The 14,309-nt window shown below is 37.0% G+C and overlaps 1 protein-coding gene across 1 annotated transcript in view; it reads right to left on the bottom strand.

Moving 5' to 3' along the window:
* The window catches only part of WDR70 (WD repeat domain 70), a 308,191-nt gene that overhangs the window by 175,880 nt on the left and 118,002 nt on the right, over positions 1-14,309 (bottom strand). Inside the window, exon 9 of the mRNA XM_041749114.1 lies at positions 6,856-6,932. Coding sequence (XP_041605048.1) covers positions 6,856-6,932 — 77 coding nt within the window. The remainder of the gene's footprint in view (positions 1-6,855; positions 6,933-14,309) is intronic.

Raw genomic sequence — 14,309 nt, 5'->3', positions numbered from 1 at the left:
ATTTAAATTAAAATTTTTAAAGAAAAAACTTAGTTTTAAAAAGCCAACTATAATAATATCGTATCCCCAAATTAACATTAATTCCTTAATATCATCAAGTAACCAATCATTAAATGAGTGAATTCTTACATTTCTCTGAAAAAAAAAGATAATATACATATTATCCCTATCCCAATAGAGTAGATAGCTGTTTGTAAATATTTATATTTTAATTAAAGGCACATTCTTAGTTTTACAGAGAAAGACTTCCAAGTACATTTTATTCAAACTGATCTATATCAAGTTATATTTGTGGGTCTCTAGATCATATTCTTATACTCTTTTAATTCTCTTCCCACCTCCTATGTTCACATATCCAGGTCCACATACTTTTCCTTTAAGGGAGAACTCAGTCTAGGCACAATATTAGTACACTTAACCTAACATCACAGATAATTTCCTGAAACTTTTTATCAAAGCATTTTCTTCTAAACTGCTCCTAACTTATAATATTTCTTCTAAATTTGTTAAATAATTATTTAATTAAAAAATTATTTAATTAAAAATTAAATAAATTCAAGAAATCACATGATATTTGTCTTTCTCTGACTTACTTTGCTTAGCATTATTTTCTCTAGGTCCATGCATGTCATTGCAAATGGCAAGATTTCATTCTTTTTGGATTGTTTTCATAATTTGGCTATTATAAATAATGTTGCTATAAACATAGGGATAAATATATTCCTTTGAATTAGTGTTTTTGTGTTTTGGGATAAATACTCAGTAGTACAATTACTGGATCACAGAACAGCTCCCCCATTTTTAAGTTTTTGAGGAACCTCCTACTGCTTTCCACAGTGGCAGCACTAGTGCACTCCTACCAACAGTGCACAGGGGTTCCTTTTCCTTCACATCCTTCCCAACACTTGTTCCTAATGTTGTTGATTCTAGTCATTCTGACAGGTGTATGGTGGTATTTGTGTGGATTTTTTTTCTCTTTTTAAAGATTTTATATATTTATTCAGAGGGAGAATGTGTGTGTGTGTGTGTGTGTCCATGTGAGTATGGAGAGGGGGGAGAAGAAGAGAGAGAATCTCAAGCAGACTCTGCTCTGAGCACAATGCAGAGCTTAATTTCATGACAGACATCATGACCTGAGCCAAAATCAAGAGTTGGATGCTCAACTGACTGAGCCATCCATGTGCCCCACAGTGTGATTTTTATTTGCATTTCTCTGATAATAAGTGATGTTGAGCATCTTTTCATTTGTCTGTTGGCCATCTGGATGTCTTCTTTGGAGAAACATCTGCTCATGACTTATGCCTATTTTGTAACTAGATTATTTGGTTTTTCGGTGTTACGTTATATAAATTTTTAATCTATTTTGGATACTAACCCTTTATTGGATAAGTCATTTGCAAATATCTTCTCCCATTCAGAAGGCTGTCTTTTAGTTTTGTTTATTGTTTCCTTCACTGTGCAGAAGGTTTGTATCTTAACGTAGTTCCAATCATTTATTTTTGCTTTTATTTCCCTTGTCTCAGGAGCTACACCTAGAAAAATGCTGCTAGAGCCAATGCCAGAAACATTTCTGCCTGCATTCTCTTTTAGGATTTTTATGGTTTTAGGATTCACATTTAAGTCTTTAATTCATTTTGAATTTATTTTTATGTATGGTGTAAGAAAGTGGTCTAGTTTCATTCTTCTATATATTGCTGTTCATTTTTCCCAATATCACTTGTTGAACAGACTTTTTCCCATTGGATATTCCTTCCTGCTTTGTCGAAGATCAACTGACCATATAACTGTGGGTTTACTCTTCAGTCTTATATTCTGTTCCATTGATCTATGTGTCTATTTTTGTGCCAGTGCCATACTGTTTTGATGACTACAGCTTTATAATACAACTTGAAGTCTAGAATTGTGATGCCTCCAGCTTTGCTTTTCTTTTCCAAGACTGTTTTGGCTATTCACGGTCTTTTGTGGTTCTGTATCAGTTTTAGAGTTGTTATAGTTCTGTGAAAAACATTGTTACTATTTTGATAGAGACTGCTCTATCAATCTCTATCCATTGCTATGATAGAGACTGCTCCGGGAAGTCTTCACATTTTAATATTTGTTTTTCCAATCCATGAGCATGGAATGTCTTCCCATTTGTTTGTGTCGTCTTCAATTTCTCTCAACAATGTTTTACAGTTTTAAAGAATATAGGGCAGGGCACCTGCCTGGCTCAGCTGGTGGAGTGTGTAACTCTTAATCACAGTGTAGTGAGTTGGAGCCCTACACTGAGTTATTTAAAAATAAAATCTTAAAAAATATATATAGGCATTCATCTTTTTAGTTACATTTATTCCTAGGTATTTCATTATTTTTGGTATAATTATAAATGGGACTGCTTTCTTAATTCCTCATTCTGTTGCTTCGTTTTTAGTGTAGAGAAATGCATCAGATGTACACTGATTTTGCACCTTACTGAATTCATTTATCAGTTCTGGAAGTTTTTTGGTGGAGTCTTTAGGGTTTTCTACATATAGTATCATGCCATCTGCAAATAGTGACAGTTTTACTTCTGCCTTAACCAGTGTGGATACCTTTTATTTCTTTTTTGTTTGATTACTATGGTTGGACTTCCAGTACTATGTTGAATAAAAGTGATAAGAGTGGACTTCCTTATCTTGTTCCTAACCTTATAGTGAAAGCTCTCCGTTTTTTAATATGATGCTCATTCTTCATTCATGGCTTCTATTATGTCAAGATAACTGGAAAATTTTAATGCTCTGTAAAGTGGGCATTCCTTTGATTTTGATTTTCAATAATACTATGGGGCAGACTTAGGACTCTAATGACTGGCCTTATAATTACATTAAAATCATAATCCTTATACTTTTGAATACAACACCTTATATGATCTAGTCTCTGCCTTCCACTCCAAATTCACTTCCTGTCATTCCTACCTTTTCCATGCCAACAAAACCAGACTTTCTGCCCCTCCAATATGCTCCAATACATTCCCTTCCTAAGATCTTGAATTATGCTATCATTTTGGCCTGGAAGGCTCTCTCTACTGTGGCTGCCTGCAGCACATGGTGTAATTCTCAAATAAAGGTCACCTTTCGGGGTGTCTGGGTGGCTCAGTTGGTTGAGCATCTCCCTGTGGCTCAGGTCATGACCCTCGGGGTCCTGGGATTCAGTCCTGCATAGGGTTCCCTGCTCAGTGGGAAATCTGCTTCTCCCTCCACCCTTGCACCCACTTGTGCTTGCTCTCTCTCAAATAAATAATCTTTAAATACAGATTAAATAATATTTAAATAAAGACTAAATAATCTTTAAATAAAGACCTCCTTGGGCACCTGGGTGTCCACACTGGCACAGTTAAGTGTCCACCTTCAGCTCAGGTCATAATCTCAGGCTCCCTGCTCAACAGGGCGTCTACTTCTTCTCCCTCTCCTCCTCTCCACTGTGCTCTCTCTCTCGTGTGCATTCTCCCTCAAATAAATAAATAAAATCTTAAAAATAAATAAATAAGTTAATTGATTAAATAAAATGTCACTTCCTCGGAGGCTTTCTCTGACTACACAGAGTAGACATTTCTACTTTCTCTCTACCCTTTTGCTTTATTTTGTCATTATTCTCATTATTTATTACTATATAAAACTGTATTAATTTATTACTGTGTCTGTACCTTGTCTGTCTCAACGCACTCACCTCCATTGACATGTATGCATTATGAAGGTGGAGACTTAGATCATATACAGGAGTACCTGGTACACAGTGAACACACTGTATTTGTTGGTTGGACTAGGTGTCTGAGCTGATGTCCCACAGCTTAGCCCATTACTATTTACTATCCTCAAAGTCAAAGGCCAATAGAAAGCCACTCCAACTGCAAACTATCTGAATTTATTAATGGTAGATTCTTCGAAAAGGTGGTAAAGAGGGGCACCTGGGTGGTTCAGTCAGTTGAGCATCTGACTCTTAATTTCAATTCAAGTCATGATCACAGGGTAGGGAGACTGAGCCCTGCATCAAGCTCCACACCCAGTGCAGAGTCTGTTTGATATTCTCTCCCCCTCTCCCTCTGACCTTCTCCCTGCATATGTATACACACCCTCTCTCTAAAATAAATAAATCTATAAATAAATAGATAGGTAAATGGTGGTAAAGAATATGTATAATTGGGGTCTATTATTAAACCCACTCAACTTCCTATAAAACTATGGACAAAGAAAGCCTAATCTGTACAGTGTAAAAAGAAACTGGAACACATTTTCAAAGGTACAATATACTAATAAGTCAGTGATTGGGCAGGGAACTAAAGACTCACTCTTTCAAGGAAGGGGATAAACTACATTTTACACCCAGTAAAATGATTTCATGACTTAGAACTTTATCCAAACTATTGTTTAGAGGATTAACAAAGTTAAACAAGTTTCTTGAAACACTATACAAACCATTTAAATGTTTATTGTGGATCATGGCCTGACAATATAACGTTTAAAGTTTCTCAAACTTATTTGACCATGGAATGCCTTTCTTTAAACTATTAATTTACATATCCTGGAAATCAATTTGAAAGACGCTTCTGTAAAGGTCATAAAAGCTACTGTGGGGGATCCCTGGGTGGTTCAGCAATTTAGCACCTGCCTTCAGCCTAGGGCATGATCCTGGAGTCCCAGGATCGAGTCCCACGTCAGGCTTCCTGCATGGAGGCTGTTTCTCCCTCTGCCTGTGTCTCTGACTCTCTCTCTCTCTCTGTCTGTCTCTCATGAATAAATCAATAAAAAATCTTTAAAAAAAAATAAATAAAAGCTACTGTGTTAGCAACTATGAGAGTACACAATTTTTTTTTAAGATTTTATTTATTTATTCATGAGAGACAGAGAGAGAGAGAGAGAGAGAGAGGCACAGACACAGGCAGAGGAAGAAGCAGGCTCCATGCAGAGAGCCCGACACAGGACTCGATCCTGGGTCTCCAGGGTCACACCCTGGGCTGAAGGCGGTGCTAAACCACTGAGCCACCCAGGTTGCCCAGAGACAGCACACTATTTAGCCTGATCATTAATAGTTTGGAGAACAAAAGATTCTTTTTTTTCCAATTTCTTTCTTTAGCTGAAGTTTTTAACCAAAATTGTCTGACTCCTCTGTTTTTTACAGTTATTTTCTTTCAACACTTTTAACTATTTATTTTCTTATTTTATTATGCTGTATAAACTCTCTAAATCTACACTGCATAAAGGCTTTAAATAGTTATGGGCATCTTTGTCTTGTTTTGTTTTTTTTTATTTGAATGCAAATAGCTCCAGTTCTCCAGTATATAATACAACACTTACTTTAACTTTTGGTAATTAATTTCTAACAAGTTTCGATAATTTCTTCCTACTCCTTTTTTAAGATTTTATTTATTTATTCATGAGAGACAGAGAGAGAAGCAGAGACATAGGCAAAAAGAGAAGCAGGCTCCCTGCAGTGAGCCCAATGTGGAACTTGATCCCAGGACCCCAGGATCATTACCTGAGCCAAAGGCAGACATTAAACCACTGAGCAACCCAGGTGCCACTCTTCCTATTCCTATTTCACTTAGAACTTTTACTGGGAAAGACTACTAAATTTTATCAAATATCAATGTTATCATATAATATAATATCATGTGATTATAACTTTTCACTTGTTAAATAATGAATTATATTGAAAATTTCTTGATGGTAAAATTTTCTAATTATAAAATATCCTTGCATTCCTAGAATAAACCTTACTTGATCATAGGATACTATTAATTTAGGTTACCTGCTAAATTTAAGTCCTTAAGAAATCAGATACTTGATTTGCTGATTAATGAATGTCACTTTAAACATGAAAATGAATGTTACATTAAGTGCTTGGAAAGATAGTAAAACAAAGATAAAAAAGAAATTAAAGCTGCATAGTTCTATTTACCAATATTTTAATCAAATTGTATTATCTTGCTCCAGTTATATTCAGTATAGATTCTCAAATTTTAGTTCCCTGTAGCTCAAATTAATTTTTAAATTGTGCTGTGGAAAGAAATTACGTCTTTTGTCTGTTATGCTAAAGATCAATTCCAGAAAACATAAACTATCCAGGAATGTGAACAGGAATTTTGAAGGCAAATTACAAATATCAGAAAGTAAAAAGATGAGACAAATAACCTAAAAACAACAGTTTTTTACCTAAAATATTGTGTTTCACCTGAACAATACCAACCATATTTTGTAATTTATAATACTACAAATAGTGCATTCTTATGAACTACTATGAATACTAATCACCTGAACAACACCAACCATATTTTGTAATTTATAATACTACAAATATGGATTCTTATGAACTACTATGAATATTAAAAATTAATCATACAATATAACAATATTGTGTTGTTACAAAGCTGCTCAAATATTCCCTGTAATATTCTTGAGTCCTAGGCAAATAGATATAATGCAAAAGAATCTTAATAACCATTTAATCAATCTCAACTACTTTCAAAAAGCAATCATTAAAAAATAAACATATATTATGTATTAGACTCAGATACAAGTGAATCTTTACTATAAAAAGTAACAAAGTAACAGTCATAACCTCAAAAAGTCAATTGAGTCCACTTAATAGCATCAGTCTGATCCACTGAGCTCGCTACTAAACTGTACTGGAATTTATATCAACTCTTTTTCAAAGTTTCCATATTTATTTAAACAAACCTGATACTACCAGGTAAAATCAAAGTAAAGACCAAGAATATGTAAAAATCAGGATTCCTAATACTCTAATCTCCTACTTTATTCGCAAGTTTATTATAATACAATTGCTAAAAAAATCACTGAAAGATATGAAGGTATTAAGTGAATTATCAACAGTACTCACGCATCATTTGAGCAAGTCATAAATTCTCCCTTTATCTTGGGATGCCATGAACCAGTATGAAGCATTGCTGTATGACCCTTAAAAAATAAAAGTATAAGAAAAAAAGATATTTTTAAAAGATTCTTAACAATAAATAAAAGGACCAGAAACTGACATACCATACTTAAAACTTTTAATCCTCTCAAGAACACACTATTTTAATTAGAAACATATTATATCCTACCAATTTTATTTCATAATATACTTTGTTTATATTACTTTCTTTAATTTACTGTATAACTCCCCTGCCCAGAAGTTAACACAGTGTTAATACAGGACAGGTGCTTAATAAGGAAGGAAATAGAAAGGAAACTGACAGCCTCTCTTTAGGAAACAAAGGGAAAGACCATAATAGAAGATAGGCCCTTCTTTTTTAAAGACTCTTTTCTCATTGGAAAATAAGAATAGAAAGTATTTACAAACAACCAAGACAAAAGCAAGAGGTTGAAGGGGAAAATCCACACTTGTTAAAAATATGGCAACAAGCTTGATTCTGCATCTGTAAGAATAAATATGTGAGAAATGGAGAAACATCTGTAAAATGATTCAAGAAGATTAGACCTTCTAATTACATAAAAATACTGCAATTAAAACAATGTAATATTGGTATATGAACAGACATAATACATACCGTATCAAACACAGAGTACATATCAAACATGAATATACACATGGACACACATTTCCCTTCTAGGTGCAAAGTCAGCTAGAGTGATTTCATACAATATGTTCAGATGGGGGAGAAAAAAGCCTAGTATCTAATAATGGCAGAAATCTCTTATTCTGTAGGAGTCCAAAATAAAGCTATGGAGTAAGGAGTAAAATGTACATATTTAAATGACTTAGAAGGAAAATAACTGTAGCTCTCTGGAAAGAATGAATTGGATGGAACTGGAGTACCCACATATAAACCTGGAGATCATCTATAGTCCAAGTTGCCCGCAATACCTCAAACAGGATCTGGCCAACTCCTGACAATCTGCTTATGTTTACAGGGTACCAATGGAGACCCAGAGATGTGCAGTAGGGAAGTATGAACTAAAGTAATGGGACTAGATGGGAAGCTTGAGATTCCATTTTCTCTCTTGAGTTTAAGATTGCACATTTAACTACCAACTTGACATCTGCACAGACATTTCAAATATAATAGTAGGCCAATAGGGAAACCTTAATTCTTAATGTCTCCTTCATTTTCAATCAACTTCTTCCATAGTTGCTAAAACTACAAACTATAAACCTAAAACCCTCTCTCCACCCAAATTCAATCCCCTAGCTAGTTCTGTCAGTTCAACCCAAAATACATGTTAAATCTATCCACTTTTTTCCTTATTCACCTCACCATTCTTAGAGGAACCAACATTATTTCATACCTCTATGTCAGTTATTATACACTGCCCCTAGTCTCTCCACTTTTATTCTTACCTCTTATGTTCCACCTAGCAATCAAGATAGTCTTTTTTAAGATTTTTATTTATTCATGAGAGACATGTAACTTTTCACTTTGCCTCAACAGAAGCAAAGACATAGGCAAAGGGAGAAGTAGACTTCCTGTGGGGAGTCTGATGCAGGATTCGATTCAAGACCACAACTTGAGCCTAAGGCAGACGTTCAACTACTGAGCCACCCAAGTGTCCCTCAATACAGTCTTTTAAAAATATATTCCTAGGGATCCCTGGGTGGCGCAGCGGTTTGGCGCCTGCCTTTGGCCCAGGGCGCAATCCTGGAGACCCGGGATCGAATCCCACGTCGGGCTCCCGGTGCATGGAGCCTGCTTCTCCCTCTGCCTGTGTCTCTGCCTCTCTCTCTCTCTCTCTCTCTCTCTGTGTGTGTGTGTGACTATCATAAATAAATAAAAATTTAAAAAAAATGCTTAAAAATATATTCCTAGGGTGCCTCAGTGGCACAGTTTGTTAAGCATCCAACTCTTGGTTTCAGCTCAGGTCATGAGATCAAGCCCCATATTGTGTTCTGCACTCAGTCAGTAGAGTCTGTTTAAGGCTCTCTTGCCTTCTCTATCTACCCCTCCTCCCCGCCCACCCCCACTCCATGCTTGTACTCTTTCTCTCTTATAAATAAATAAATCTGTAAATACACACACTTCCAAAAATGTCACTGCTAAATGTCCTCCACTTGCTCTCCAACCTCTTTACACAGTGTACAATAACTCACATGTTCTGGCTCTTGCTTTCTTTACAACTGCATTAATTTTGTGTTCCCTCTTCCCCAAGAGACACTAATCCACGGCATTCTTTCATTTCCTCTAATACAACCAGCTCTTTCCCCGTCTCAAGGCCTTCTCACACGCTTTTACATTTGTGGGAAAAGCTCTTTTTTCCACCTTTACATGACTGGCTTCTCATTCCTTCAATCCCAGTTTATATACCACTTATTCAAATAATAGGACCTAGCCCTATATCTAAGTATATATGGCCCATTCTGTTGTTCTCTACCAGAGTATCTGTCCATTTCCTTAATTATAGTCACCACAACTTATTATTCTATATCTATTAAATTATTATTAGACTTCTGAAACTGCTGCTTTGCATATTCAAAAACAAGGCTGAGAGAAACCTAAAATTCAATATAAACAGAAGCAAATGACCCTACTGTATTTCAAATAAACAACAAATACACTGAAAGAATAAACAGAAGGCAATTGCCCAAGTAACCATATACTCTGTACTGGGTTAAATGGGGACCCCCACCCAAAAGATCTACTCATGCCTTCATCACTAGAAGCTGTGAATGTCACCTTAAAAAGTCAGAAGAGGGATGCCTGGGTGGCTCAGTGGTTTAGCGCCTGCCTTTGGCCCAGAATGCCCTGGAGTCGAGAGATAGTGCCCCATACCAGGCTTCCTGCATGGAGCCTGCTACTCCCTCTGCCTATGTCTCTGCCTCTCTCTCGTGTGTCTCTCACGAATAAATAAAATCTTTTTTAAAAATCTATTTTAAAACAAAGTCAGAAGAGAAGACACAAATAGAAAGCTCTGTGAAGATAAAGGCAGAGAGTGGATTATGCTGCCACAAGCCAAGGAACACCCCAGGAGCTAGAGTAGGCAAGAAAGGATTCCTCTAGAGCTGCTGGGAGGAGCATGGCTATGTTAATACCTTGATTTCAAGAATTCTGGCCTCCAGAACTGTGCAAGATTTTCTGTTGTTTTAAGCTACCAAGTGTGTACTAATTTATTACAGTAGTCTTAGGAAACTAATATATACTCTCAAGCTAAAGACCAAAAGAACTATAAATAAATATTGAATTCTAGTTAATACATTTGTTTCTTCTTTGCAGTGGTATGCATTAACAATTCTGAAACTGCTCTCATTGCAATGAAGAATTAAGCAAATGAAGAAATGTTTTTGAGCGCAATGGAAGTCGAATTTCTCTCTTTTAAGAAGGGAGCTAGCAAGAGTGGAAAGAAGAAATACTAGAATAGAACCTATGGAATTTGACTGAAATCAATCCATGATTTCTACCAGGCAGATGTAAACACAGGTGTATATGTATGTGTGTAAGTTATGCTCCAGCTTTGTGTACTGAGATTGGCTGGAAGCAATGACACCCCAGCGACCCTAGTACAGAGATCCTGGTTTCTAAATTGCATTCTCCCCTAAAAGGAAATAGGGCTCCTTGAAGAAATGTTTGATTCTTGTTCATACAAGATGAACATGGAACATTTGGTTGTGCCAAAAAATAATAAAGTGCAAAAATGAGGCCAATATGTTAAAGAATAAAGTGCAGGTTGAGGGGCTTCCACTGGGACAATTAGAGCATCAAAATAAATAAAGTCATGGATTATAAAAAAGTGACTAAAATAGGAACTCCTAGGTACATATAAGTAAATAAATAAAAGAAAGCCCTCTTTGTAGTAGAATGGTAATAAATATAAAATGAATGATAGGGGGATTCCTGGGTGTCTCAGCAGTTTAGCGCCTGCCTTTGGCCCAGGGCGTAATCCTGGAGTCCCGGGAACAAGTCCCACGTCGGGCTCCCGGTGCATGGAGTCTGCTTCTCCGTCCTCCTGTGTCTCTGCCTCTCTCTCTCTCTCTCTCTCTCTCTCTATGTCTATCATAAATAAATGAATAAATAAATCTTTAAAAACGTAAAATAATAAAATAAAATGAATGATAGAGTTCGAAAAATCACCATTTGACAATCAGTAACTGATTCAAGTGGGACACCAGGGTGGATCAGCGGTTGAGCATCTGCCTTCGGCTCAGGGCATGATCCCAGGGTCCTGGGATCGAGTTCTGAATCAGACTCCCGGAGGGGAGCCTGCTTCTCCCTCTGCCTATGTCTATGCCTCTCCCTCTGTGTCTCTCATGAATAAATAAATAAAATCTTTAAAAATAAACAAAATATTTTTGATTCAAGCAAGAATCATCAATGAATGCTAATACTACTGAAGAAAAGCTTGATAATTAATAAGGAGGGTACTTCCCTGCTCTCAAAATCTCCCTGCAATTACTTACTAATTACAAGGAGAAAAGAGTAGAGAAGAAATCTGGGATTACACTACCTTAAACAAAGTGATCAAATTAACTTTGCCAATACTGGGGTGCACTGGTATCACGTACTTCCTGATACGGGGATGTAAGAAGGACCCAATAGAAAAAAAAAGAAAAGAAAAGAAGGACCCAATAGCTTTTCCATGACAGACTTTCTAGAAATGTATAACCAAACTCCAATGATGAGGAAAAACAGGCAAAATCAAATCCTACATCTGTTGCTACTACACATTTACAAAATAAATGACTTATTGTCTTCAAATATATCATTCTTAAAAAAAAAAAAAAAAGGCAGAGGAACTATTCCAAGTAGAGAAACAGAAAGATATGACTACTGAGCTTGGGAAAACAATTATAAAGGCGGTTATTGAGACAACTATGGACTATGAATTAGATAATAGTATTTTATCAATGTTAAATTCATGGTTATGTAAAAAGTTATAATGCTATTAGGAAAACCACACTGAAGAATTTAGTAATCAGGGAGTATGACGGCTGCAACTCATTTCAAAAGCTGGGGAATATTAAACACACACACACACACATAATTCTTATGTATGTGCATATACATATGTGAGTGGGGGGTAAATAAGCGTGAAGGAAGGGAAGAGAGACAGAGTCTGTGTTAGTTGCAGAAGAAAGAAAGGAGGGGTAGGGAACGATAAAACAATGAGGCAAAATGTTAGCAAATGATGAATCTGAAAAAAGGATGTAAGGAAGTTCTACATACTCTTCTTGTAACTTTTCTGTAAACTTGAAATTATATCAAAATAAACACTTAAAATTTATTCTGGTTACTCTGTGAAGAAAAGTCTGTTGCAAAATCAAAACAGGAATTAAGAAGATAGTGATGTGTTTTATGTGAACACTGATAGTGGCCGGGACCCTAGCACAGCAATAAAGTGTTCAGAGGTAAGATGTGAGATATATTTTAAAGAGAAAGACAACCGGTTTCCCTAAAGAACTGGGTTTGGACTATAACCACAGATGAAGGCAGTTTGAGAACTAAGCAACTGTGTTGTGTAAATGGTGACTATACAAAAACAGCATGTCATTCTCTCTGGCCAAGAACATGAACTCTCTTTTTTATTTAGGAAATTCCCCTCAAAATGACTCTTGGTAGAACACAGAGACTACCTCTCATAGAGAAGTGGAAAAGTCATGTGCTAACTTTGCCAGCCTCCCTTACAGATGAGACACAGGAACACAATCCAGCTCCAGCAACTACAATGCCCTTGAGCTGTAACTCAAGGACAATGGAGTGCTAACTTTCCATGTTAGTCCATTTGGGCCACTATAACAAAAATACCATAAACTGTGTGGTTTATAAACCATAAACATTTTTTTTCTCATAGTTCCAGAAGTCAAAGTTGAAGATCAAGGTGCCAGCAGATTTAGTGCCTGAACTTCCTAATTCACAGAGGCTGTCTTTTTGCTGTAACCTCACATGGTGAAGGGGTAAGAAAAATTTCTTGGGCCATTTTCACAGGGCACTAATCCCATTCATGAGAGTTCCACATTCATGACCTAGTCACCTCCCAAAGGCCCCACCTCCTAATATTATCACCTTGGGAGTTATGATTTCAACATATGAATTCTGGAGAATATTCAGATCATAGCAAACTCCTTAAGGAAAGCAATACCACAGCTCCTGCAAGACAAAATTCTCTGCTCTTAAGGAGCAGTGGTACTCTGGGATATCCAATTGCCAGCAATGACCACCACAATTTTATCAGCCAGGTTTATAGCATAGCTTAGGACATTGTTCCTTCATTTCACAAGTGTAGTCCACTAAACTTCAAGCATTCTCATTATGCATTAAGTTAGGTAGAGTCAGTTTTGCTGCACACAGTCAAGAACAGGTACTGAAATCCTAGCTCATAATTTTGATCACAGAACTGGAGCGAATTAAAATATATTTTACAGGAGATTACAATTTCATTCCTAATGGAATACATACACAGTCTATCTCTCCATCTGATTACAACAAAAAACTGAACAAAATAAGGAAAGTAAGGGGCACCTGGGTGGCTCTCAGTTAAGTGTCTCTCTCTTTATTTTTTAAGATTTTATTTATTTATTCATGAGAGATAGAGAGAGAGAAAGAGAGGGAGAGAGAGAGAGAGAGAGGCAGAGACACAGGCAGAAGGAAAAGTAGGCTCCATGCAGGGAGGATGGATCCTGCCCTGGGCTGAAGGAGGTGCTAAACTGCTGAGCCACCGCAGCTGCCCAAGTGCCTGACTCTTGATCTCACCTCAGGTCTTGATCTCAAGTCCCACATTAGGGTCCACATTGGGAGGAAGGAAAGGAAGCAAGGAGAGGAGGTGGGAGGGAAGGAGAGAAGGAAAAGGAGGGGAAGGCAAGGCGGAAGGAAGGAAGGAAGGAAGGAAGGAAGGAAGGAAGGAAGGAATGAAGGAACAAGGAACTACCAGAAGACGATGAATAGTGCATATGAGCAGACAAAAAGGGTATAAAACCCTGGTCTTTTTTTTTTTATTTTATTTTATTTTATTTTTTTAATTTATGATAGTCAAAGAGAGAGAGAGAGAGAGAGAGGCAGAGACACAGGCGGAGGGAGAAGCAGGCTCCATGCACCGGGAGCCTGATGTGGGATTCGATCCCGGGTCTCCAGGATCGCGCCCTGGGCCAAAGGCAGGCGCCAAACCGCTGCGCCACCCAGGGATCCCTAAAACCCTGGTCTTAAAGAGCAGTCAGGAATGGTTTCTGCCTTCTCTGTTTCTTGACTTAGGCTCTGGGGCAGTCATAACTAACAGCTGAGAGCAAGAGCAGACAGAAAGTTCCAAAAAGAAAGATTCCTCTCTTTAAGGCATAGGGGTGGCAGGTGGGTGATGAAGAGCCTGTGGGACAAAGCTCTGGTGATCTGACCTACCCTATGCCGGCCAAGCACA

Source organism: Vulpes lagopus, chromosome 3, assembly GCF_018345385.1.
Source record: "Vulpes lagopus strain Blue_001 chromosome 3, ASM1834538v1, whole genome shotgun sequence".
NCBI lineage: Eukaryota > Metazoa > Chordata > Mammalia > Carnivora > Canidae > Vulpes > Vulpes lagopus.
This window is presented reverse-complemented; position numbering and strand designations above follow the sequence as displayed.